Source organism: Denticeps clupeoides, chromosome 3, assembly GCF_900700375.1.
Source record: "Denticeps clupeoides chromosome 3, fDenClu1.1, whole genome shotgun sequence".
Classification (NCBI taxonomy): domain Eukaryota; kingdom Metazoa; phylum Chordata; class Actinopteri; order Clupeiformes; family Denticipitidae; genus Denticeps; species Denticeps clupeoides.
The window spans coordinates 13816238-13839232 of NC_041709.1; the positions used below are offsets into that span (position 1 = coordinate 13816238).

At 41.2% G+C, this 22995-nt stretch overlaps 1 protein-coding gene and 1 long non-coding RNA gene across 6 annotated transcripts in view; one reads left to right on the plus strand and one right to left on the minus strand.

Moving 5' to 3' along the window:
- Positions 1–22995, plus strand: part of LOC114785293 (uncharacterized) — a 30423-nt gene that overhangs the window by 1042 nt on the left and 6386 nt on the right. Inside the window, exon 2 of the long non-coding RNA XR_003749040.1 lies at positions 16029–16060. This is a non-coding gene — a long non-coding RNA (uncharacterized LOC114785293). The remainder of the gene's footprint in view (positions 1–16028; positions 16061–22995) is intronic.
- On the minus strand, positions 1965–22431 carry LOC114785289 (KN motif and ankyrin repeat domain-containing protein 1-like). 5 transcript variants are annotated; one of them, XM_028971293.1, is made up of 13 exons: positions 22362–22431; positions 22157–22254; positions 21956–22053; positions 19339–19429; positions 16808–19250; positions 16632–16718; positions 15375–15483; positions 12500–12664; positions 10405–10492; positions 4853–5072; positions 4590–4732; positions 4159–4359; positions 1965–3173 (listed from the first exon to the last, which is right to left on the minus strand). In XM_028971293.1, the coding sequence occupies exons 5-13, from the start codon at positions 19167–19169 to the stop codon at positions 3009–3011; spliced, it is 3540 nt and encodes a 1179-aa protein (XP_028827126.1). In that variant the 5' UTR covers positions 19170–19250; positions 19339–19429; positions 21956–22053; positions 22157–22254; positions 22362–22431; the 3' UTR covers positions 1965–3008. The 5 variants fall into 5 exon arrangements, with proteins under 5 accessions (XP_028827126.1, XP_028827128.1, XP_028827125.1 ...); XM_028971295.1 differs by lacking the exons at positions 21956–22053; positions 22157–22254; positions 22362–22431 and adding an exon at positions 21647–21865 and having other exon boundaries at positions 1965–2811; positions 3075–3173; XM_028971292.1 differs by lacking the exons at positions 21956–22053; positions 22157–22254; positions 22362–22431 and adding an exon at positions 21647–21865.

Sequence of the window (22995 nt, forward strand, 5' to 3'; positions counted from 1 at the left end):
TACGTGTGCGAGTGAACTTGTGAATGGCACCAAAAACACGAAGGTCAAACCGATTCCCGCCAGAGAAGCAGAACAACAGACTGACAAGTTGTGTGTATGTGTGTAAATGTGACACACATTTCCTCCACGCTTGAGGCAAGTGAACGGGATGATATTTCCCACCCATAGTCCCATAATCATCCAGGAGAGCTGCCGCAAGGAGCCGCAAACACTCGTTTTTTTCCTTGCAAAAACTTTCACATGTTCATTCTATCAATTATGGATGGGATGTAGCAGACTGGAGAAGTGCTCCACTTGCTTTTTACTTTGAAGACACCCCTCCCCCTTCGTTTTATCGTATATATGTTTATTTTTAACTTGGTAATTGTTTTTAGAGTGATTAATAATGGATCAAAATGTGCACCTCATGGGTCTAGAAATTGGTTCAATCAATGTTTTCTTGCCATGGCCAGTATTATTAGAAAACTAGTATTTTGGAATGTATACTTTACTTTTGCAGACAAAATATTAATAAAATGTAGCTGTCATTAATACGGAAAAAAATTTCTGATTACATTCGATCAGATAACCTAAACTATATATAAAAATATGGCTTTAACAAGTTAGCAAGAAGTGATGTGTTGTATCAGGGCTATTACAACCAACTTAATTACCACAAGAAAAAAACATCATCTGTAAATTATGTTCCTCTTTATATCCTTTTTAATTTTAATTTTAATTTCATAGATGCAAAATGTTTTAATTTTATAGATGCAAAAACCCAAAATGCATCTAAAAATGGATTCCTAAAATATCGCTGTTTCCGACCTTCCCTTGACTGTATTAAAAATGATTTGCCATGGCAACTGTAACAAGAAAAGGATATGTCTCTAAATGTCTCAGGCATCCAGTTATCGCCTGGTGTTTTTTTTAACAACTGGACAATTTTAAATGTCTCTTCATAATGAGAATAGTAGATATGATATGATATGACACTGCAATGAATTCCAGATGAAATGATATTTCAGATTCATATCCTAGCACGTAACGCACAGCTCTGTCTCTAAAATACCACTTACTGCTAAGACACGTTACCATGGCAACAACACGTTTTCCCCACTGCAGTCCTCACAGGGTGATATAGCTACAGCATTCCTTCACTTTGCATGCGCACGCGCACACACACTCACTTGCACACACACTCAGTAAAACGTGTACAATGTCAAAGACTCACATAGTCACATGTCTCCCACTGCAGTCCTGCGTCCAATTAGCCTAGCTTCACTAAACATAATACACCATTCTGGCAAGAATATCTCATTTTTATTCTACTAGCCAATCACAATGTTAAATGAAATAAGAGGCAGTGCACATAACCTGCTGGAGGTGATCTGTAAATGCGCATGTCATTGAAACTCACGGCCTAAAAAGAAACCAATTACTCAGCTTTCATTTTCCACCCGCGCACAGTCCCCACTAGACCACAGTTCGTTAATGTCAAAACATTATCAAGGTGTGGAGAGAACAACGGGGCAGAAAAAATGAGGCAAGAATGCTGTTAATTGTCGAAACATCATCAGCTAGGCATCAGATGGTTTAAAAATAGAAGCAGAATGTTGGCATATGGCATTAGGCACTGAAATTGGTTGCATTATTCCTGTAAAACTATTGGACGTGCAGAAGAAGACAGTAAACAGGTAGACCTATTGTTATGGAATATGCTAGGGGGAACTTTTGTCTTCTGTCTGGGGGCTGAAAAATAATAGGCAAACCATTCGTATGCAAGAAAAGACAGAGGCAGTTGGTTCTGACAAGCTGGAGCCACCTTCAGCCTGTTACATGTTTAACAAGGGGAAGCAGCGGCACTTTTTTACACATGGAGGGGTTGCCATGGTGATAGATTGAGAATTTGAGTTTCTCAGGCAGCAATGCTGCTTTATGCTATAATCAGATTATAGTAAACACAAAAGGGTCTGACAACAGACTGCATGTGATTTTTTATTATTTTGAATAGATGTGGTCATACATAAGATCAAAGATCCCACTTCTGGTGAAAAAAGAAAGAAATAAACATGTTGACAGAGTGTATGTCAGAAAGAATTTATATGCAATACATTGTTTTTTATAAATATTTTGTGACCAAGATTTGCAACTCAGTATTTGTATGGTACTAGGCAAAGCCCAAAAGATATTTTATGAAGCAGTTTATTGTTTCAATGCATGAAGGCATTTCCAGCTAATTCAAAATAGCCTATTACAAGAAAGATTTCAAGGATATACAGTATATACACATAAAAAAACCAGGAAATTCTTCAATGAATCATATGAATTTGTGTACGTTAATATGTGGTGTTAGAAATGCTGAATGCACACAGAAATCATTTCTAGAGCTAGACTGTTTGTAGAATGATTACACTTGGTCATACATGGTCATGCATTGAAGCTTAAACACACACCCACACCCACATATATATATATATATATATATATATATATATATATATATACACACACACACACACACACACACACACACACACACACACACACACACACACTCAAAAACAATGGATAAAATAAATTCTTCAAGCTTCGCATAAAGCACACATTTCAATCCAGGCTCCTTTATACCTGAGAATAAAATACTGAATCTAGGTGAGCCTTGATTAAAGTTTACATTTGCATTTAATAAAACTGAAGCTGGACAGCTAAAGAGGGACAGTAACTAAACCTGTGAATATAAGTAGACCACATTGGACTGGGATCTTGTTAATCAAAAGCATTTCTTACAACAGGATGAGGGGGAATGTTTCCCCCAATATGTGGTGCACCCTGTAAAATAAAACATAAGAGGGATGAATAGGGAGATTTAAGACATGCGCAGAAAGTCTTTAGTTACAAATCATACACACAGTAGCATGTAGACATTTGTAAATGTGTTATAAAGGATATGTAGGGTGTTTGTTACATAGTCATTACAATACTAACCTGTATACTGCACTGATTCACATTCATATGAAGCATACATTTTACATTAGTTTACATATTTTACACACAGTATGCAACATATAAAAGATGTGTGTGTGTTGTCCTACCCCAGTCTGGCCCTTAGAGAAGTTGATATGAGCATAGAGTAGCATTGCAATATCTTTGTGTCCTGCCTCCAAAGCTATAGACAAGGCTGAGCTGTCATCCTGCGTTCAGAATCAGCGAGAGAGAGAGAGAATCATACCACAGTTTCAAAATATAAAAATTTGTGTAGAAGTATAAAAAAAATAAGATCAAAAGCTGTGGTAACATTTCGATACACAAAGCACAAATATGTTTGTAACAATTCATATGTTTGTAACATCAATGGGTAACAGCTACACTTTAAGACAAAGTTTGAATGTGCCTAGAGCACAATTTATTTGCGACTATACTATGTATATTAAAAACTGTAGCATAACTGTACATTAAATGAACTACGGTGTAACTAGCATACCATGAGTTGAGAGTGAGTGTCATTGCTTGAGTTTAAGTGGGTGGGGTTTTAACATGGGACTCATCGGATTGATGAGCATGTTTGCATATTACACAGGGACATCAGCGCCACATGACTGGACTCGCCCACATGGTGGGATACAGACCGAACGTGGAATATGCTGCACTTTGCTCTCAAAATCATTAGGCTTGCACAGTGCTAGAGCAGTTGTCTGTGTCGAATCTGTAGCACTTGCCCGATTGGCTTCATGGGCGTGCGCACTATGTCAAAGAACTTTGACAGCTATGTGTAGTGATGCTTTTTCGCACAACAAATAGAATCAAAACGTTGAGTGCCACTCGCTGTTCTTCGAGAGGAAACGCAAACCTTGTGGCGAGTGCAGCACATGCCGCGTTTGAAAACGGCTTACCGCTCTGAGGACAGAACTTTGTTTTACTATCTAAACTTTGTTTACTCTGCTGCATGCCTCCTCGGATGAACAGAGTGTCGTATGGATGAACAGTGTCGTCACGCTCTGCCCACTCAACTGCAATCGCCATTCACCCGTTTATTAAAATTTGGTTAGATACTGTATCGTTGAGCCCTACATTTGCGCTACATATACACACACACACACACACACACACACACACACATATATATGTATGTATGTATGATTCCATCCACATTCATTCCTCCCAACCACTCCTACTCACATTGTCACTCAGAGCAGCATCACAATCTGGCTGTGCCAACAGCAACTTGACAATGTCAGCTTGGCCGTGTTCGCTAGCACACATCAGGGCCGTCGAACCCTCATCGTCCTGAGAGTTTACTTCCGACCCTGACGCCAGCAGGGCCCTCACCATGTCTATCCGGCCATGACTGACCGCCAGCATCAGTGCTGTCTGACCTGCCTGAGATTCACACACACAATCATACAGTCATGCACAGAATTAGAAAAATTTGAGTGCCAGTGCAGTCACGTATTCTCAGGACTGCTATCATTATAAAAAAGGTTATAAAAAGTGGAATCAGCTGACTGTAAATGAGTTTCAGATGGAACATTCTAGTACCCTTTAGTAGAGGGCTTATAGTTTAACACTTAAAACAGACAGATACGTGGTCAGTGCATTGGGTTACAGACCTGGCTGGCCTTGGCGTTAACGTCCCCTTTGCTGAAGAGCTGTTCTACCACACTCATGTCCTCTTTATTTTCCACAGCAGCAAGAGCAGCGAGCATTATGGGAGTATAGCCGGCTTTGTTCTGCTGGTCCACGTTACAGATGTCTAAAAGGTTGATTAAAAAATAAAGAAAAACTAAATTATTATTCTCTGAGCACAGGAAATAAAGCCTACTGTGGAATATAGAGTAATATGAAGGGCTGTGATCCATCTGGCTCGGCGCACCTGCGTCCAGCAGCCTCTTAACCACAGTGAAGTTGGAGTGGGACACACTGTAATGCAGCGCGGTATTTCCGTTGCCGTCGGCCATGTTGGCGATGTGGCGCAGCACAGTGGGAGATACGGATCCTGCTGCACACAGGAAGTCCTCCACCAGGGAGGCCCGAGCACTTTTCTGACTGGATACACGGAACCACTCGTGTTGCAGGGTGTTCAAGCTGGACCTCTAGGCAATGGAAACACACACACAAAGGGAACTGCTTTCGAACTGGCACACAACACTACGTGCTAAGCATGCAGCTTGTGTGACATCAGGGCTTGTCAGGATTGTGTTGTTTTTGTCACCAACATTTATGACATAATATCTTCATCAACTGACCTTTTTGACGTGATCAAGACCAGCTAAGAGTAATAATAAAATTATTAAAGAAATGCCCACGTTCCTGAGGCCCATCCAGCAGGACAGTGGTGGAGGTGGGGTTTACTGGAATGTCACTCTTAGCTCTTGTCACTCTCAAAGCTTGAGAGCCCTCTGTCAAGGGCTACTTGGGGGACTTGATTTCTTGATCAACAAGCTCAAGGTCATTTTTTTGTATTTCTTTCTATGTATTTAAAATTTTAAATAAAAGAATTTCTATGACAAATATATTTTCTTGTGAGAAAATTAATTAGGCTAGCAGAGGAATTTACTGCAATATAAGGGTGCAGCACCTAAAATCTTGCCTAGGGCTCCAAACAATAATATAATAATAAGATAACCTTGTCTCTAAATGTTATGAAATGGGTTAGACTAAAAGAAAATGTGGCTTTGTCTGTTCTACTAGGTACTTGTACTATATTGGATATGGATAATTCTGACTAAAATTAGTTTTAGTGGGATAAATCCTGACTAGACTAAAATGAGTATGGACTTGACTAAGACTAATAGTAAATAAAATGACAGCTTGACCAAAGACTAGACTAAAACTAAAGTGAAAACAGGATTTACACAGGTAGGTAAAACTGCATCTTGATGAGGAGGAAATAACTACCCTATTTCGTGTGTAATTATTTCTGTCTTTTACATACAGAGTTTTAAAGGTTTTTATACTTCCTCATTCCAATGATTTAAACACATGACTGTCCAACAGTCGCATGGGTCACATTTTCTTTGTTTATCTATTTAGTTATGTGAATCCTAAAGATGCCTTCACAAGTACACAAGCCTTATGCTTAGTTCTTATGCTTTGGTTCAAATTCTTGCATTATACAGAAGTCATCAAACTGCCAGGAAGCTCCATAGAAACCATACTGACCCCTGGACAAACAGTAATTTGCATGCCTTTCCAGTTCCCCAGAGCAATGGCCAGTCTGAATTTGTAATAGCAGAGGCCAGTTTATAATTATGGGATCAACAAAAATGACGATAAACATAGAACACAATAAGAGAAGTTTTTCAAGAAGGCCTCGTTTGAAGCACTTTGTTGAGAAGAATGGTTTCGTGAGCAACCCCAGCCAGTCACCACAGAATAAAACTGACTCTAAAAAAATGTACTATAAAACGGAACAGCCAAAAACAACAGACTCTGTTCACAGATCGTCTGGCCTCCTCAGTATGGCTGTTGCTAGTAACAGATATTATCACAAATACAGTCCTGCAACTGCTGAAATGCCTGCTTCTGTAATAGGGTTGGGAGTTTTGCTGTGGTAAGATGTGATTCCTATTAAAAATCTATTCTTGATAAACTATTTTTTCCATTCTCGACAAACAAATTTTAGTTTAACATCAATACTAAAAACTTATATTTTCCAAATTGATGCAAACATTTGATACAGTATCCCTGCCATGAGAAGAAGCCTGATTGTGCTAAATGTTTTATGAACGTGTCATGAACCTGAATATGTGGGGTGTGCCGGGTCCATGTTCCGAAGTTTTGAGTTTGTCTAATGTCGCTCTTATTACCTGATTGTTTTCATCTGTGTATATGTGTATAAATGTATCCTTCTGTTTCATGTCACTGTCCAGTCATAAATGTTTATCATGGCAATGTCCCCGTTCCACTGTTTATCTGTATGTATATTTTAAATTCTAGTAAATTCACTGTTTATTTGTCCTGCATTTGCGTCTTTTCTGTCCTCCGCTGCACTGATTCCTGACAGTACAATTCATATTCAGAAATTCTAAGATCTTTTATCATGATTATTAATATATCCTCCATGATGCTGCATCATAGAGCCATGAAAAAGAGCAACTGAGAAAAGAAAAAAAAACACATCAATTTTCTCTGATTACAAAAACCACACAGTCTGCATTGTGTTTTGCACTTGACAAAGGTCCTGAAAATAGTTCCAACTGCAGTGATCAATCTAAGCAAACACATATGTTAATAAAATATCTTTTCTGGTCCATAATGGGACAAAAAATAACAAGTATCCAATCAGTCTTCATAATGTTTTTGCCCTGTTGCCCTCATACTCAGGTTCATATATGGTAATAACTAAATAAATAAACACAAGAAAAAATTTTAGCTCAAAAAGACAAACCATCTACAGAAAAAAAAACACATGGTGGGGAATCCCATTCCTGGCTGTTGTGCAGACGGATGGGGGTGGGAGGCACTGGGCATCTGTCACAGGCAGCCGTAGAAACAGGTGCTACTTGTACAGAGGGTAATCCAATCTGACCCTTACAGCTTGCTTTAAGTAAAATGCTGTGCTGAATAATTAGATAAACATAGATCACTGGACAGCACAAAACATGATACAAAAACACGATGCAGTAGGATAGGATACTGAATTTTCTTTCCTCAGTATATACAGTACTGTGCAAAGGTGTGAAAAGATACTTTAAAGCGACTTTAAAGATACTTTAAAGCAATCTAAGGATGCTTTTCTAAGAATGCTTTTAATGCAAACAAATGAAAAATTAAATCTGACATTTCTGGGGTCTCTGGTTCCATTTCCAGACTGGAGATTTGTTTTCCTGATTACCTGAGTGAACCTGTGATTCTTAGTTTAAATGTATCCTTGCTGTGTCCCATCCTTGTTCGGCAGTATCCGTGTTTCTTGTGTTCATGTATTGTGACTGAGTGAGGGCTGTTGTGCCTTTTTTAAGTTTATTAAATTCCCCTGTTTTTAAGACTGAGTGTTTGGTTCTATTCCTTGAACCATCACCTTATCATGGTGGAAGAGTTTGAGAGCCCTAATGAGCCTATGAGCTATGTTGCTGGGGGCGCTTGGTACCCCTGGTAGGACCTCCCATGACAAATTGGTCTTAGGTAAAGGGTGAGAAAAAGAACAGTTCAGAAGATCTTTCATGGAAGGAAAAACAACGAGTCTGAGTACCCGGCGCAGAGGGTTGCTGGGGTACCACCCTGGAGCCAGGCCTGGGGTTGAGGCCCATGAGCGAGCAGAAGAAGTTGAGCGCTACCGGCTAGATATAGTCAGACTCACCTCAACACATAACATTGGCTCTCGAACCCAAGTCCTTGAGAGAGGTTGGACACTCTCCTTTGCTTGAGTTGCTCCAGGTGAGAGACGGAGAGATGGTGTTGGCTTTTTTGTTAGCCGCAAGACTCTTAGCCTTTTTGTTGGGGTGCACCCCGGGGGACGAAAGGGTAGCCTCCCTGTGCCTTTGGGTTGGGAAATGGGTCCTGACTGTTGTTTGCACTTATGCGCCAAATAGCAGCTCAGAATACCCAGCCTTTTTGGAGTCCCTGGGACGAGTGTTAGGTAGTGCTCCGACTGGGGACTCCATTGTCCTGCTGTTGCTAGTTGTGGTCGAAAGGTGGCCGGTGCTAGTCATGATCGCTGGTAGACACCAGAGGTTAGGGGAGCTGTCAGTCTGAAGAAGGAAGCCTACAGGGCATGGCTGGTATGTGGGTCTCCAGAAGCAGCAGAGAGTTACTGGATGGCAAAGCGGGGTGTAGCAGTGGCAGTCGCCGAGGCAAAATGTCGGATGTGGGAGGAGTTTGGTGAGGCCATGGAGAAAGACTACCGATCAGCTCCATGGAGGTTCTGCCAAACCATCCGACGCCTCAGGAGAGGAGGGCAGCAACTCGGTCACACTTTTTACAGTGGGGATTGGGAGCTGCTGACGTCGACTGAGGCAATAGTCAGGTGTTGGAAGGAATACATTGAGGAGCTCCTCAATCCCACCAAAATGCATTCCGATGAGGAACCAGAGCTGGGATACCTGGGTATGGACTGTCCAATCTCAGGGACAGAAGTTGCTGAAGTAGTCAAACAGCAACACAGCAGCGTAGCCCTGGGGGTGGATGAGATCCATCCTGGTTATCTCATGGCTATGGATGTTGTAGGGTTGTTGTATTTGACATGTCTCTGCAACAATGCGTGGACATTGGGGGCAGTTGCTGTGGAGTGGCAGACTGGGGTGGTGGTCCCCGTTTTTAAGAAGGGGGACCAGAGGGTGTGTTACAACTATAGGGGGATACTACTCCTCAGCCTCCCTGGAAAGGTCTACTCCAAATTACTGGAGAGGAGCATCTGGTCAATAGTTGAATCTTGGATTGAGGAGGAGCAATGTGGTTTTTGTCCTGGCCGTGGAACTGTGGACCAGGTCTTTACCCTTGCTGGGGTGATGGAGGGGGCATGGGAGTTTGACCAACCAATCCACATGTGTTTTGTGGATTTGGAGAAGGCTTATGACTGTGTCCCCAGGGGCACCCTTTGGGGGGCACTCCAGGAGTAGGGGGTGGATGGCCCTTTGTTAAGGGCCATTAAGTTCCTGTACCAGAGGAGCGTGAGCTTGGTCCACATAGCCGGCAATAAGTCGAACCTGTTCCCGGTGAGGGTTAGACTCCACCAGGGCTGCCCTTTGTCACTGGTTCTGTCCATAACCTGGACAGAACCTATGGTAACCTATGGACAGAATTTCTAGGCGCAGCCGTGGTGTGGAGGGTGTTGAGTTTGGTGGCAGGATAATCTCATCTTTACTTTTTGCAGATGATGTGGTTCTTAATTGTGTTTAATAATAAGTATTTAATATTCATTCAGATCTAGTATGTCTTATTTTTGTGTAGTATTTTGAGCAGTGTATTTGGAACAACCCACCAGAAGAGATCCTTCAAAAACTGTTTGCAAGTGTAACAAGAAAAATATATGCTTTTTTGAAGGCAAAGGGTGGTCACACCAAACATTTATTTGATTAATATTTATTTTCTGTTCATTCACAGCATTTTGTTAATTGAGAAAATAAACTATTAACACTCAAAAGCATTTTCCTGCATAACCATTTGTATAGTAATGTGTGCATGTATGTGTTATATATAGAAACACTTCTGCCAGACCTTGATTTTTTTAAACCTTCTGACTGTTTTTGAGGTTCTTTTGAGGTTCCTGTTTTCAATAAGCATTTCCAGAACCCCACCCTGCCAAAAGGGTCAGGTCCCCATGTCTCCAATTTCCTATCCTGCACTGAAAAATTCACAAAGTGAATTTTGTTTTATTCAAAACTTTTTGACATCTATAGTTCTAACGTATGTTTATTCAACTGAGATTTAAATAAACACACAAACTTACACTCACAAACTGAGGGGTTCTAGACTTGCTGTACTCACCAATTCCCTGGCTGATAAAGCCTTGCTGTCTGACAGGTGTACCTTCAGAGCATGGCATGCAGACAACATCTTCTCATTTAGCTCATATCTGAAACACATATAAAAAATGTTTAAAGATTTATGTGTTTAACATCTCACATATTTATTGTCTATATCATGTCAGTTTAGGAAGGCGGTAAAAAAAAAAAGCTTAGGCTAAAACTCGGTGTGTGGTGTGTGTGCCTTGCTTTATTTATAATCCTTGGCATGTAATTCAGTCCATGAATAATGGATTTATATTTAGCTGCAGTGAATGTCCCTGAACAGGATTATCTGCTACCACTATGTCTGCTACTACAATGCTAATCAGCATCAGCCTCAAACCAGCTCTGTTCCAAACACAGCAACCCATAATCAAAATGAAATCATATTTTGTTCATTCTCCATTAAGGTCTCATTTTATGCAGTCAGAAAGTTAATACCCTAAAATATACCATCCTATATACTTATCAGCCCCACCAATATGAATAAATGTATTAGCTTTATTAGTGGCACCTGTCAGTGGCTGGGATGAATTAAGACCACAAGTGAACATTTTGGTGTGTTGGAAACAGGAAAAAAGTTAATAAAAAAGCGTAAGGGTTTGAGTGACCATGAGAAAGGCCAAATTGTGATAGCATCTTCACAACTGCAACTCTTATGAGATGTTCTGCAGTGTCTGTGGTGGTTAGCACAAACCAAAATTGGTCCAAGGAAGGCAAACCTTTGAACTGGCTACACAGTCATGGATGGCCAATGTGTATTGATTCTTGTGAGGGGCATAGAATCTGATCTAATAGGAGAGCTAATGTAGCTCAGATTGCTAGTTCTAATGAAAAAGTGTCAGGACATACAAAAAAAAAAAAAAAAAAAGCTGATCTGTCCAGAGACCTACAGCATGACATTATCATCTTACAGGGAGATTTAAAAAAAACTCATATTTTTTTTAGCCCTGTGGCTTTAGATTTTCTACAATGAGCAGAAAATGGGTTTGTTTCCAGTCTGCGCTTACCTGATGCCACGGACATCTGATCCAGGCATTTTTCTGCCATTTGTCGTGTCAGGGGAGCATGGTGTAAGAGACCTTAACTCTTGTATTTGAAAACATCATGTGACCATGTAGAAAATGTATGGCATGCATTGTGATGTATCAATAGAGGCATTTCTAATCGTAATCTAGTTGAATCATGAGACCAGCGAAGGTTCACACCTCTAGTCAACACCCTCCTACCTCAGATCTCTCATCACTCTGCACTTCGATTTCTCTGATCCTCCAGAACTGTTTGACTGGTACCACCATCTCACAAGGTACTAGAATTCATCTAGACTCTTCACAATATTGGCTGTTAGGTGGTGGAATGAGTCACTAGCTCTTCAAACACAAGCTAAGTACCTTCCTTTTTAGCAAATACTTTACAAATAAATGTATGTAAAAAATTGGTTGGCTACTGAGTTATTAAACTAATGGTATTTACCATGTAGGTTCTTTAAATGGCCATTTAAAGAACCTACATAAGTTGCTCTGGATAAGAGTGTCTTCCAAATGTTGTAAATGTGAATGGGCAATGCCCTCACCAATGAACCAGAAGAACACAAAGTCACAGGTTCAAACCCACTTGCTACCATTATGTCTATGAGCAAGACACTTAACCCTGAGTTGCTCCAGGTTGGTCTTGTAAACCTTCCAGGGAGACTGTCCTCTGGATCAGTGTGTCTGCTTAATGCCATGAATGTGGTAGTAGCCTAGTGGGTAAGACACTCGCCTGTGAACCAGAAGACCCGGGTTCAAATCCCACTTACTACCATTGTGTCCCTGAGCAAGACACTTAACCTTAAGTTGCTCCAGGGAGACTGTCCCTGTAAATACTGATTGTAAGTCGCTCTGGATAAGGGCGTCTGATAAATGCTGTAAATGTAAATGTAAATGAATGTAAATGTGAGACATCACCCTTTGGTAATTGCTTGGCTATTAATTGAAAATCAGAGACATTGTTTAAAATTTTTTACATCATATTGAATCAACCATTTGTGACTACCCCACTTATAAGCAGTAATCTGATAAAAAAAAAAAAAACACCTTTCACTTTTCTCTGTCTTTGGTAGGTTCTTCCTCCTCTCCACTAGGGATTTGCCTAGATTATGCATTGCTCCTCTCCTCTGTGGAATGACAGAAGCTTCGTCCCGTCTCTCTGGTTCACTCTCTTCGGATAAATTTTCTGTCACAGCCACGTCCTCCAGCTTGCTGCAAGGGCACAACAAAATGGATTAAATGAATGCTGTAAAGAATCAATGACATTCAAAATTGAAATGACTGTACAATTGAACATATTTCTGAAAAGATTAGAAAAAAACATCATGATTTTGACAGAACACATATATTTTATAGACATTGCACTGGGCTATAAGTAATAAGGTTTGAAACATATGTTTGACAAGTTAAAAGCAAGCAGGATATTCATTATACTACTACTTTGACCTTGTGCATAATGTCTTACTGAGAGCTGATTTATCCATTTTTGTTCTCATAACCAAAAGAAGCATTGAAGTCTGTATCCATTAACACACAGAATTCTTTCCATGAATATGCAGTCTGAAACATCTGACATTTGAGCTATACTGTTTAAGACATCTCTCCATTTCCATCCATCAGTCCATTTTGACGCTTCTCTAGATCACCCTCTCCAGTTTACATTTGGTAAATATATAAAAAAAAAAAAAAAACAGAAAAATCACATGTACATTAGTCGTCACAGCCTTCACAATATTTTGTTGTTACACCTATCTTTGGCCAGTTTCAGCCATTCCTCGCTCAAGCTCCATCAGGTTGGATGGGAAGCGTCAGTGCACAGATATTTTAAGATCTCTCCAGTATTGGATTCAAGTCTGGGCTCTGGCTGGGCCACTAAAGAGCATTCACAGAGTTCTACTGAAGCCACTCTTTGATATCTTATCTGTGTGCTTAGGGTTGTTATCTTTCTTAAAGATGAACCATCGAGTTCAAGAGCGCTCTGGAGCAGGTTTTCATGCAGGATGTCTCTGTACATTGCAGCAGTCACTTTTCCCTCTATCCTGACTCGTCTCCCAGTTCCTGCAGCTGAAAAACCTCTCCACAGCATGATGCTGCCACCATGCTTCACTGTTGGGATGGTATTTCCTCCAAACATGATACCTGGCATTCACACCAAAGAGTTCAATCATTGTCTCATTACACCAGATAATTTTATTTCTCATGGTCTGAGGGTCCTTCAGGTGCCTTTTGGCAAACTCCATGCAGGCAGCCATGTACCTTTTACTAAGGAGTGGCTTCTGACTCGCCCCTGTACCATACAGGCCTGATTGGTGGATTGCTGCAGTGATGGTTGTCCTTCTAGAAGGTTCTACTCTGTCCACAGAGAACCTCTGGAGCGCTAACAGAGTGACCATTGTGTTCTTGGTAGTGCTGTAGTTATCGAGACCGGTCTTGGTCTCAAAACCAATCTTTGTGTTCTCTGTCTCGTCTTGTCTCAACATAGCAGTCTCAATGGGATGAGAAAAAAAAGAAAGCCATTTTGCAGCATTTATCAGACGCCCTTATCCAGAGCGACTTACAATCAGTAGTTACAGGGACAGTCCCCCTGGAGCAACTTGGGGTTAAGTGTCTTGCTCAGGGACACAATGGTAGTAAGTGGGGTTTGAACCTGGGTCTTCTGGTTCATAGGCGAGAGTGTTAATCACTAGGCTACTACCACACCACAAAGCCCATTCTCACAGAACAGTATCTTTATTGATTATGCACCTCAATTCAAAATCATAATTTTTTTGCGCATGCGTGGTTTCTATTACCCATTAGTGAGGTGCGCCCATAATGTGGCATGCTGAGTGGCACCTGATTATCCAAGCCACCTTGATGGGTAGAGCTGGGACAATGTCTACATTCACTAGGCTCACCAGAGAAAGCACCATGAAAAGTAAGATAACTAATTCCAGGATAGTTGACGAGCTCTGGGTTTCTTGTCGTCAAACTATGAGAAAAAAAAAAATCATGTATGCACTCACAGTAGAGTAATTTGTTCAGGTGGAGATATTTTGTTTTTTTTTGCAAGCAGCTAGAGCACTACTATGGAGCCCCTTAAGTACCATGAAATGGATTTTTTTTTTACCACAGTTTGTGGACACAAGTTTAGGACAGTTATGTAATATTTCTAAAGCTTCTATAACTCTCAGGTCACTGCTTGTTTTGTAGACATTCCGACAAATTATTGTTCATGAGAAGCCATCAATACATCCATTAATACACACGGCAAAAGGTTTTGACTTGTCATATGCATCAATGTGCCAAATATAATTAGGTCATTTTGAGAAATACTGTCTCCAATGAAATTTTCCCTGAACCTTGTAATTGTTCCTGGATGAAGTCAATAACACGACCAAAGACTTTGTAGGCCACTGTGCTCACTGGGAAGCAGATTTTTTTCTGTAACCTTCCAGAGATTTGTGCTTGGAGACAATCCTGCCTCGGAGGTCTACAGACAATTCCTTTCACTTCATGCTTGCTTTGTGCTTTGACATAAATTGTGAACTGAGGGTCCAGGCTACTACCACCTACTAAATCCTCAAGTAAACTTTTATCATGTGGCTATTATGGGGTGTTTTGTAGCGAAATTTGAGGGAAATTAAATTGATCCATTTTGGAACAAGGCTGTAACATAACAAAATGTGGAAAAAGTGATACGCTTTGAATATCCAGATGTGCTGTAACTGCTGCTTGTTTTCACAATTCTTTCGCTCAGAGCTTGTGACCATAGGTAAGAGTCGAAATATACATAGACCAGATAGAGAGCTTAGCCTTTTAGCTTAGATCTGCATGTGCAACAGGTATTCAAAGTTTATCTGAGAATTGGAGAAAGAGAGAAAATCTAATATGTGCCTATTGCTTATGAAAGTTGCAGTAATTGGACCTTCTCGCTACTCACATTGCAGCCAAACTTTTGACCTTCAGGTTCTCTTCAAAGTCATCCAAACCATGGTGTCCATCTTTCTTCTTCATTATAGACTTCAACGAATTGGCATCACACAGAGGGACTGGAGAAAATACAAAGCTTAGTCTCCAAAGCTCAATAAACACGAATTAAAATTTTGTATTTTGTATCATGCTTGGCCATAGAGGGGCAGGGGTGGCCTAGTGGACTCATAACCATAGGATTGCAGGTTCAATTCCTGAACAACCAAGGTCCCCTTGGTCCCAGTACCAAGGTATTGTCCAAACACATTGCTTTTCGTGGCTGCCCAATGCTCACTACGGCTAACAGGTTAAATGCAAAGAACACATCTTGTTGTGTCCATCGTGTGGTATGTTGCACTGTTTCACAATGACTAACTAACTAACTAACCAGACAGACAGACAGACAGACAGACAGACAGACAGACAGACAGACAGACAGACAGACAGACAGACAGACAGACAGACAGACAGACAGACAGACAGACAGACAGACAGACAGACAGACAGACAGACAGACAGACAGACAGACAGACAGACAGACAGACAGATAGATAGATAGATAGATAGATAGATAGACAAAATGTAAAACCTCACCATTGTCTGTATGTTCTTGTTTTGGTTCTAGATATTTACACACCTGCTGGAGAAAGCTGACTGGTAAGCTTCTGAGAACCTTCACCACTCATTTCTGTGATGTGCTTTTAAGTCAAAGTCAGAGCTATTTTGCTTCAGACTAGTAGTGCCACAGACCACAGAACCATAAGACAAGGGAGCTGTCCAAAACCGTACACCATCCCAAATATTTTAAGTGTAGGTCTCAACCAGCCAGCACTGAAACCAGAAAAATGCCATTTCCACCTTCTCTCCTCAAAAAATGAACTGCTTCTCCCTTTCAGTTCTTTTACTCTTCACAAACAAACATTTATATTTCTTACAATAATGCTTTCCAGCTAATCAAATGAAACAAAAATATACTGATCACAGGTCTAGAGATAAAAGTACTCCCTTACTTTCATTATGTGGATTACCCATGTGACAAACAGAACCATTAAACCTAATTTGGTAAAGAAATTCAGCATTTCCATCAAATTAAATGTAAATAAAAACAAGCCAAAATGTGCTAATGCACCTTTGCAGTGCTGTAAAAAGCAGTAATATAAGGTCTTTGGAAATTCAGTACATATCAACACTGCCAATACCATGTAGCTCATTCTTAAAACAGACTCACCAAGCAGAGCAGAGGAAATCTGCTTTCCCACCAAATTTTTCTTCCAGGTCTGGGGTCTCTCTGATGCTTTAGAAGACTGGCTGTTTGCTTTGAACCAGGAAAATATCCAGAACGCAGATTAATACACAAAACTCAAACATCCTTTACAACTCAAATCCTATAAGTGCATTATCTACCTGCAGAATGTAACTCCTCTGTACCACCCTGTCGCACAGCGGAGTCCAAACACGACAAGGCGCTGACTAGCTCAGAACTGATGGAGGTGAGCTGGGTGTGTGGCTGTAGGGTTACTTCCCTTGGCTCGCCATGGCCTTCACTCAGGAGACTTTGCTGGTCCATAAGCAGTCGCTGCATGCGCTGTATGTAATAACACAGCCCTGGTTCCAGCACTACAGGGGACTGGAGTTGTAGGATGGTCTGGGTTGTCTGGGTAAGGGTGTGGCAATGTCCTGAAGCATGTCGAATTCTACCGTCTCCCACCTCAGTGGCAATGCTCCTGGTCTTAGTAGGGTCTGGGAGGTGAGAGGGACCACAAGCAATGTTCCTGGTCCTTAAGCCAACCAGAAAATTTTCTTTAACATTAGCAAACCCCACTCCAGTGTCACGTGTTGTTACTTTGGTAACAGGACTAAAAAGAGTGGTTAGGTTGGTAACGGTCTCTCTTGATGAGGTGTCAACAGAAACAGACCGGGTTTTCATTGCACCTTCTGCATCTTTAACCTTCCCGTCACCAATGGCGACTGATCTGGTGAGAGTGGCTGAAGTATTGGTATGTTTTTCACTTGTGGTGTTCAGGGAGGTGTTTGTACTGGATTCAGTGACACGTGCTGCTACAGTGTTAGTGAAACGAGACACAGCATCCAGCACAGTGTTGGTGCACTGCGAAACCGATCGTGGCGTTACCATGACGCCAAAATCTACCTTGCTGACAGGCTCAGTTAGTACCCCTTGTGAGACCATGTTTTTCAGCGGTCGAACGGTTACATCGACGGTGCAATCCCCACAGCCAACTGTCCGGTGTTCCACTTTTCTGTCAGGCATCTCCATAGTCCCCTCGATGATGACTCCTACCTCGCGCCCACTTGCTTCTGTGCATATGGCCTGACTGCACATTGACACATGATTCCCAACACACTTTTCAAAACACTGCACTCTTTCCCGCACCTCCCATTGTGTCATGGCTCTGTTGGGACCACTGGCTACACTTCTAGTGTCTGGCTTGCAAGACACGCCGAAAGAGACAGCCCGTCCCTCCTTTGACCATTGCTCCCCAGTGGAGGCATCCTGGAGTTCTATGTGGTTGCCTACACCCAAGCTACGGGTGAGGACTGTGGACTGTGTACCAATGCACTGGATTAGAGTTTTTTTTGACAAGTTTTTGCCTCCAGCTCTGTGAAGCTCGTTCCTTAGCCGGTTCATCTCAGATTTTAGAGTCATCTCTTTCAACTCAGCTTCCAAATGGTTTACCTGTTCTTTCAGGACTTGTATGATGTGCTGCTGGGATTCGAATTCTATCTCAATTTTTGAAGGCACGCCCAACATTACATCAGATTCACCCACTGCTGCTGACCTTGTCTCAACCTTTACCTCTGAGGCAACATCCAGACATGATTTTTGGGAGATTTGATGGGGAATCACAACTTCATCCATAATTACACTGCCACCAGCAGCAACGGACCTACTTGCTCTAGGCTGTAGTGACTTCTTTGGTGAATGATGTGTCTCCAGACGAGCATCTTGGATTGTTCGCTCCAGAGCCTGCACTTCAGCTGTTAGCTGTCTGAACTCCTCCAGACCACAGCAGGCACTTAGGTCTTTGTCTGATTCTTTCATAATTTGGACATTCTGCAGTGCAAACTCTTCGCTGCCAGTACTGTGGGCCTGTTTGTTAAGTGTTAATTCTGTGTCTTCTTTCTGCTCTTTCTTGTTTTTCAACTCTGCAACCAACTGCTTCTTCTCTTCCTGAAGAATGGATATCTTGACCTTCAGAAGAGGGATGGTTTTCACTTGCTCCTCCATTTCTTTAAGCCTTTGAAGGGCCATTACCATCTGATCGCGAACAAGCTGTAGGTGAAGAGGACTCACTCCAGTCACTGGTGTAGCTCTACCAGAGCTCGCTGGGCTGTGTCTCAATGACCCTCCACTTGCTATGCCCAGTGAAATGCCTTGCATGTGATGATCATTACTCTGCTTATTTCCTCCAATAACACTATGCTTTAGAGCATTCCACCCAGTGTAAGGAGATACAGAGCTAACAGAGCCCAGGCCACCAAAACTTGCCAACCTCCGCCTAGGGAGGGGCTCAGGGGCTGATGATGGGAGGGTGGCCTTCTCCTGTTCTAGTCGCCAGCGGGTCTCCATCAAGGTTCTCTCAACCATAGGGTTTGGTCTTGGAGCAGCAGAGGAATGTGAAGAAGGAGGGTGCTTCTCCTCCAGCAGTCTATTGGATGCAGTGATGGCCTGAGAGGACACATAATTTCCTGATGGTGGGATGTGCACTGAGAGAGATGGTGGAAGAGGGGGCTTTCGTTGGTTCATAGAGGAAGAAGATGGAGAGGAAGATGAAGTTTGGAGTATTTCATCACTGCTTACAGATGAGACGGACTCTGACGAAGTCCACTGGAAAAGATTAGCAATGGATTTACTTCTGTATGCTTCCAATTTATATTGATTATTGGTGCCACCACTTTCAATGTCATCTACATACTTGAGGAAATCCAAATCAAGATGGTAACCATAAGGTGTCTTCACATAGTAGGCGGCACTATGCTTTGTTCCACCAGTATTTATAGGTTTATCTGAGCGAAATACATAAATTACATTATTAAACTTTTTGGAGCAAACCATTTTGGGAGCATATGAATTGGCATGGACAATTATGGCAACATGCAGTATACTCTATGTATGTCTGAATTTCTGAAGGGATGCATTTGACAATTAGATTTTGATGTGGCCTGGTAAGACTGCCCCCAGGTCCATCAAACGCAGCCCAAAAATGTGTCCTTTACCTAGCAGATGGACTATTTACTGCATGATTTTTTCCAGAACATGGCTGTTGCCGTAAAAAAAAAAAAAAACATTTAAAAGGCATACAATTTTCTTGAAATATGAAATTAATATTTTATGCATTGAAATTCTAATATCCGTTTTTATTTTATATATATATATATACACACACACACACACACACACACACACATATATATATAAAATCCCTTTATTTTAAGGGATGTAAAGGTTCCAGCTGGAGACGCTCCAAATACCTGAGGTCTAGACTTGGGATGCACCATTTTTTTCTTCCCCATTTTAAACATTAAAATTGGTATTTAGAATTATAATTCCAAAGAAATACATTACAATGTCTTTAGTTGCCTTATCATCACCAGCTGTTATTTAATTTACCTGGGATGGTTTTCATACCTTTTCAGAGACCTTTGTGAACAGGGTCCTTTTTTCAAAATGCCTTTATATCATGTTTAATTATACTTTTGTATTATTACTTCTTCTATACATTAAACATTATTGTACTTTCTTATTACCCACAATTAATCCTCACACTAGGAATTATAAAATATTACTAGGATCCTAGTTGGCATCCAGGTTGGCACTGTCTATTTAATAGGTGTTTATCTTGCACAAAAACATGATTCTTTTTTCAACAAATACAGTTACAATAACAATCATATCAATTTACTTGGTGTGTTCTAAAATTTACAGAATGTGTGGGATATTTTATGTAACATTTGTTCATCTCCTTAAGTTGCGCAGATCTACAGATGCAGCGGTCAAAATTGAACATAATCAAACTGTTATGTAATGATGTATGACTGATACAAAGAAAGTATCCAATCAGGCTCTGAAACAAAGATGGCGGAGAGGTTCAACCATAACATCTTACTATGACAGGAAGGTTTTAACTGTGGTTCAAAATAAACTGGGTCTTGTATGTTTAATAGAGATGTAGAGGGAGAAGCTTGTCCTTTTTCACCAGTTTTGGATTCTGATCATTTTAGTGTCTCTGTATGTAAGCTCACCTGACATGTAAGCCTCTCTGGCTGTGCACAAGATCAGTTTAAAATGGGAAATACGTAAGACCAGGCGATCACCGATCTGTCTGATCAGACTGAATATCTAATCAGACTGAATATTTAAATCCCTTACCAGTTGATTGGTAAATCCCTAGTCTAGACCAGTGTAGACATATGGAGGCTGGAAACAAAATTTGGTTCACAAAGGTTATGCCATGTCCCCTGAAGTATTTGAACCACGATTTGAGACACAACCACGATTTGAACCACGATTTGACACTGTCTACCTATCTAGACCATAGTCTAGGGGGGCAGTGGTGGCCTAGTGGTTAAGGAAGCTGCCCTGTAATCAGAAGGTTGCCGGTTCGAAGCCCCTGAGGTGCCACTAAGCAAAAGCACCGTCCCCACACACTGCTCCCCGGGCGCCTGTCATGGCTGCCCACTGCTCACCAAGGGTGAGGGTTAAAAGCAGAGAACACATTTCGTTGTGTGCACCATGCACTGTGCTGCAGTGAAATTCACTTCTTTACTTGCAGAATGAAAGTAAGTACACAGAATTGGTGCCAGTGGTGATGTAAGCTCCACAGTACACAAAATTCTGCATTAATTTTTTTAACTAAGCAAAGAACAAATACCACAAAATTAAACTAAACAATAAACTAATAAAGCTCATCATATTCCCATGCACACAGTTACTGTTACTGTTTGCTTGAGAGTCTTCAATGGGAGGGTATCCCAAAAACCTACATGCACAGTAGCCATTGGTAGGTCTGATTGGACTACCATGTGATTATTTCTAACCACATGCTTGAATATGAATGATAGTGTTTAAATGTGTTTAAATTTTAGACCATGCACTTATTACCGAATTGGGAAATTGCTTGCCTGTACATAAACATGTATATATAAACATGTATATTTCAAGCCTGGAATTGGAAGCCTGGAAGGTTAAAATAAGTATCAGAGAATATAAATGCATTGGATTACCTCATTTAGTAAAGTTCTCTGCAGTCCACAAATGTACAAGCATTTTCTTCAGCTTTTCTCTACTCTCGCACTAGCTCTGTCTAAACAGGGGGAGAACAAATCCAGCCAATAGCAAGGCTTTGGCCCACACTGCACCCACCCATTTACAAAGAGCCTTCAAATCACAGGGTACAGTTAAACTCTTCCTCCCTCAAGCAGAATTCTAAAACTCCTGAGCAGTGTCAAGAGTCTTAAGCAAAACACACACAATGACCACAAACCATGTGACTTTCTACAAGGCAAGTGCATCAGAACGTCTGGAGAGCAAACCTGAATGCACAGCACCTGCCATGTTGGTTTTATTTTTGTCATCAGGAGTACAAACAGGGATTGTCCAGATTCTGGCTCACCTCCGATTGACTAAAAACCTAAAGACAAAAATGGAAATCAAATTCATGAAATCAATACGCCACATATCTGAACTTTTAGATGAACTACATGTCAGAGTGAGAAAAAGCACAAGGCACATACATTTACATTTGATTTACATCTACTGTCTCCCAATGGCAAGGCTCCAGGTCTTAGTAGGGTCTGGGAGGTGAGCAGCACCACAGGCAATGTCCCTGGAACTTAAACAAACCAAAAAAAATTCTTTGAGATTAGCAAATATACATTAGATAGTTTTTTATATTTGTAGACGTTTCTACACGGGCACAGGAAGAAAACACATTTTTACTTCACTGCTAACAGTAATCTCAGCCATCTCTGTGGACCGGTGAGAAGGGATCTGGTCTGGATTCTCCAGTGGTTCAGGAAGTCTGCCTATTTGAGGAATTTCATTTTGTATAGCTGAGATAATTGCAGAGCCTCGGCCAGAAATGAGCTGTGGCAACCACAAGCCAGACTCTCTGACAAGCCAGCTCAGTTGAACTAATTAAAAGGTGTTTTCTATGGGCTAAGGCTCACATTATTCAGAGTTTCGGAATCGCAAAATGAATTCAAGATGGCTTTGGGACGCGATGTCAGTGTCGCCCCCTAATGGAGATTTGTGGTACTGAAATAGGGGAACCAGCAGGACATACACGGGTGAAAAAATTCCATACATTTCACCACAGCAAGCATGGGACTTAACTGCTGGTATTCAGCAACATAAAGGGATCACGGAACATTGTGATCCATTTTACCACAACGAAACGAAAAGCCTAATCCTGCATTTCTGTCAGGCCGCTGCAGCGGATTGGAGACCCTAAGCTGGAGCTGCAAGTCATTTGGATGAAATAAAAACTGTTTAGCATGATTTGCAGACATTTCCCATATGCAGCTTGGACAGTTTTCAGCACACAGTCACTTGTGTTCCTCCAGCCACCAAA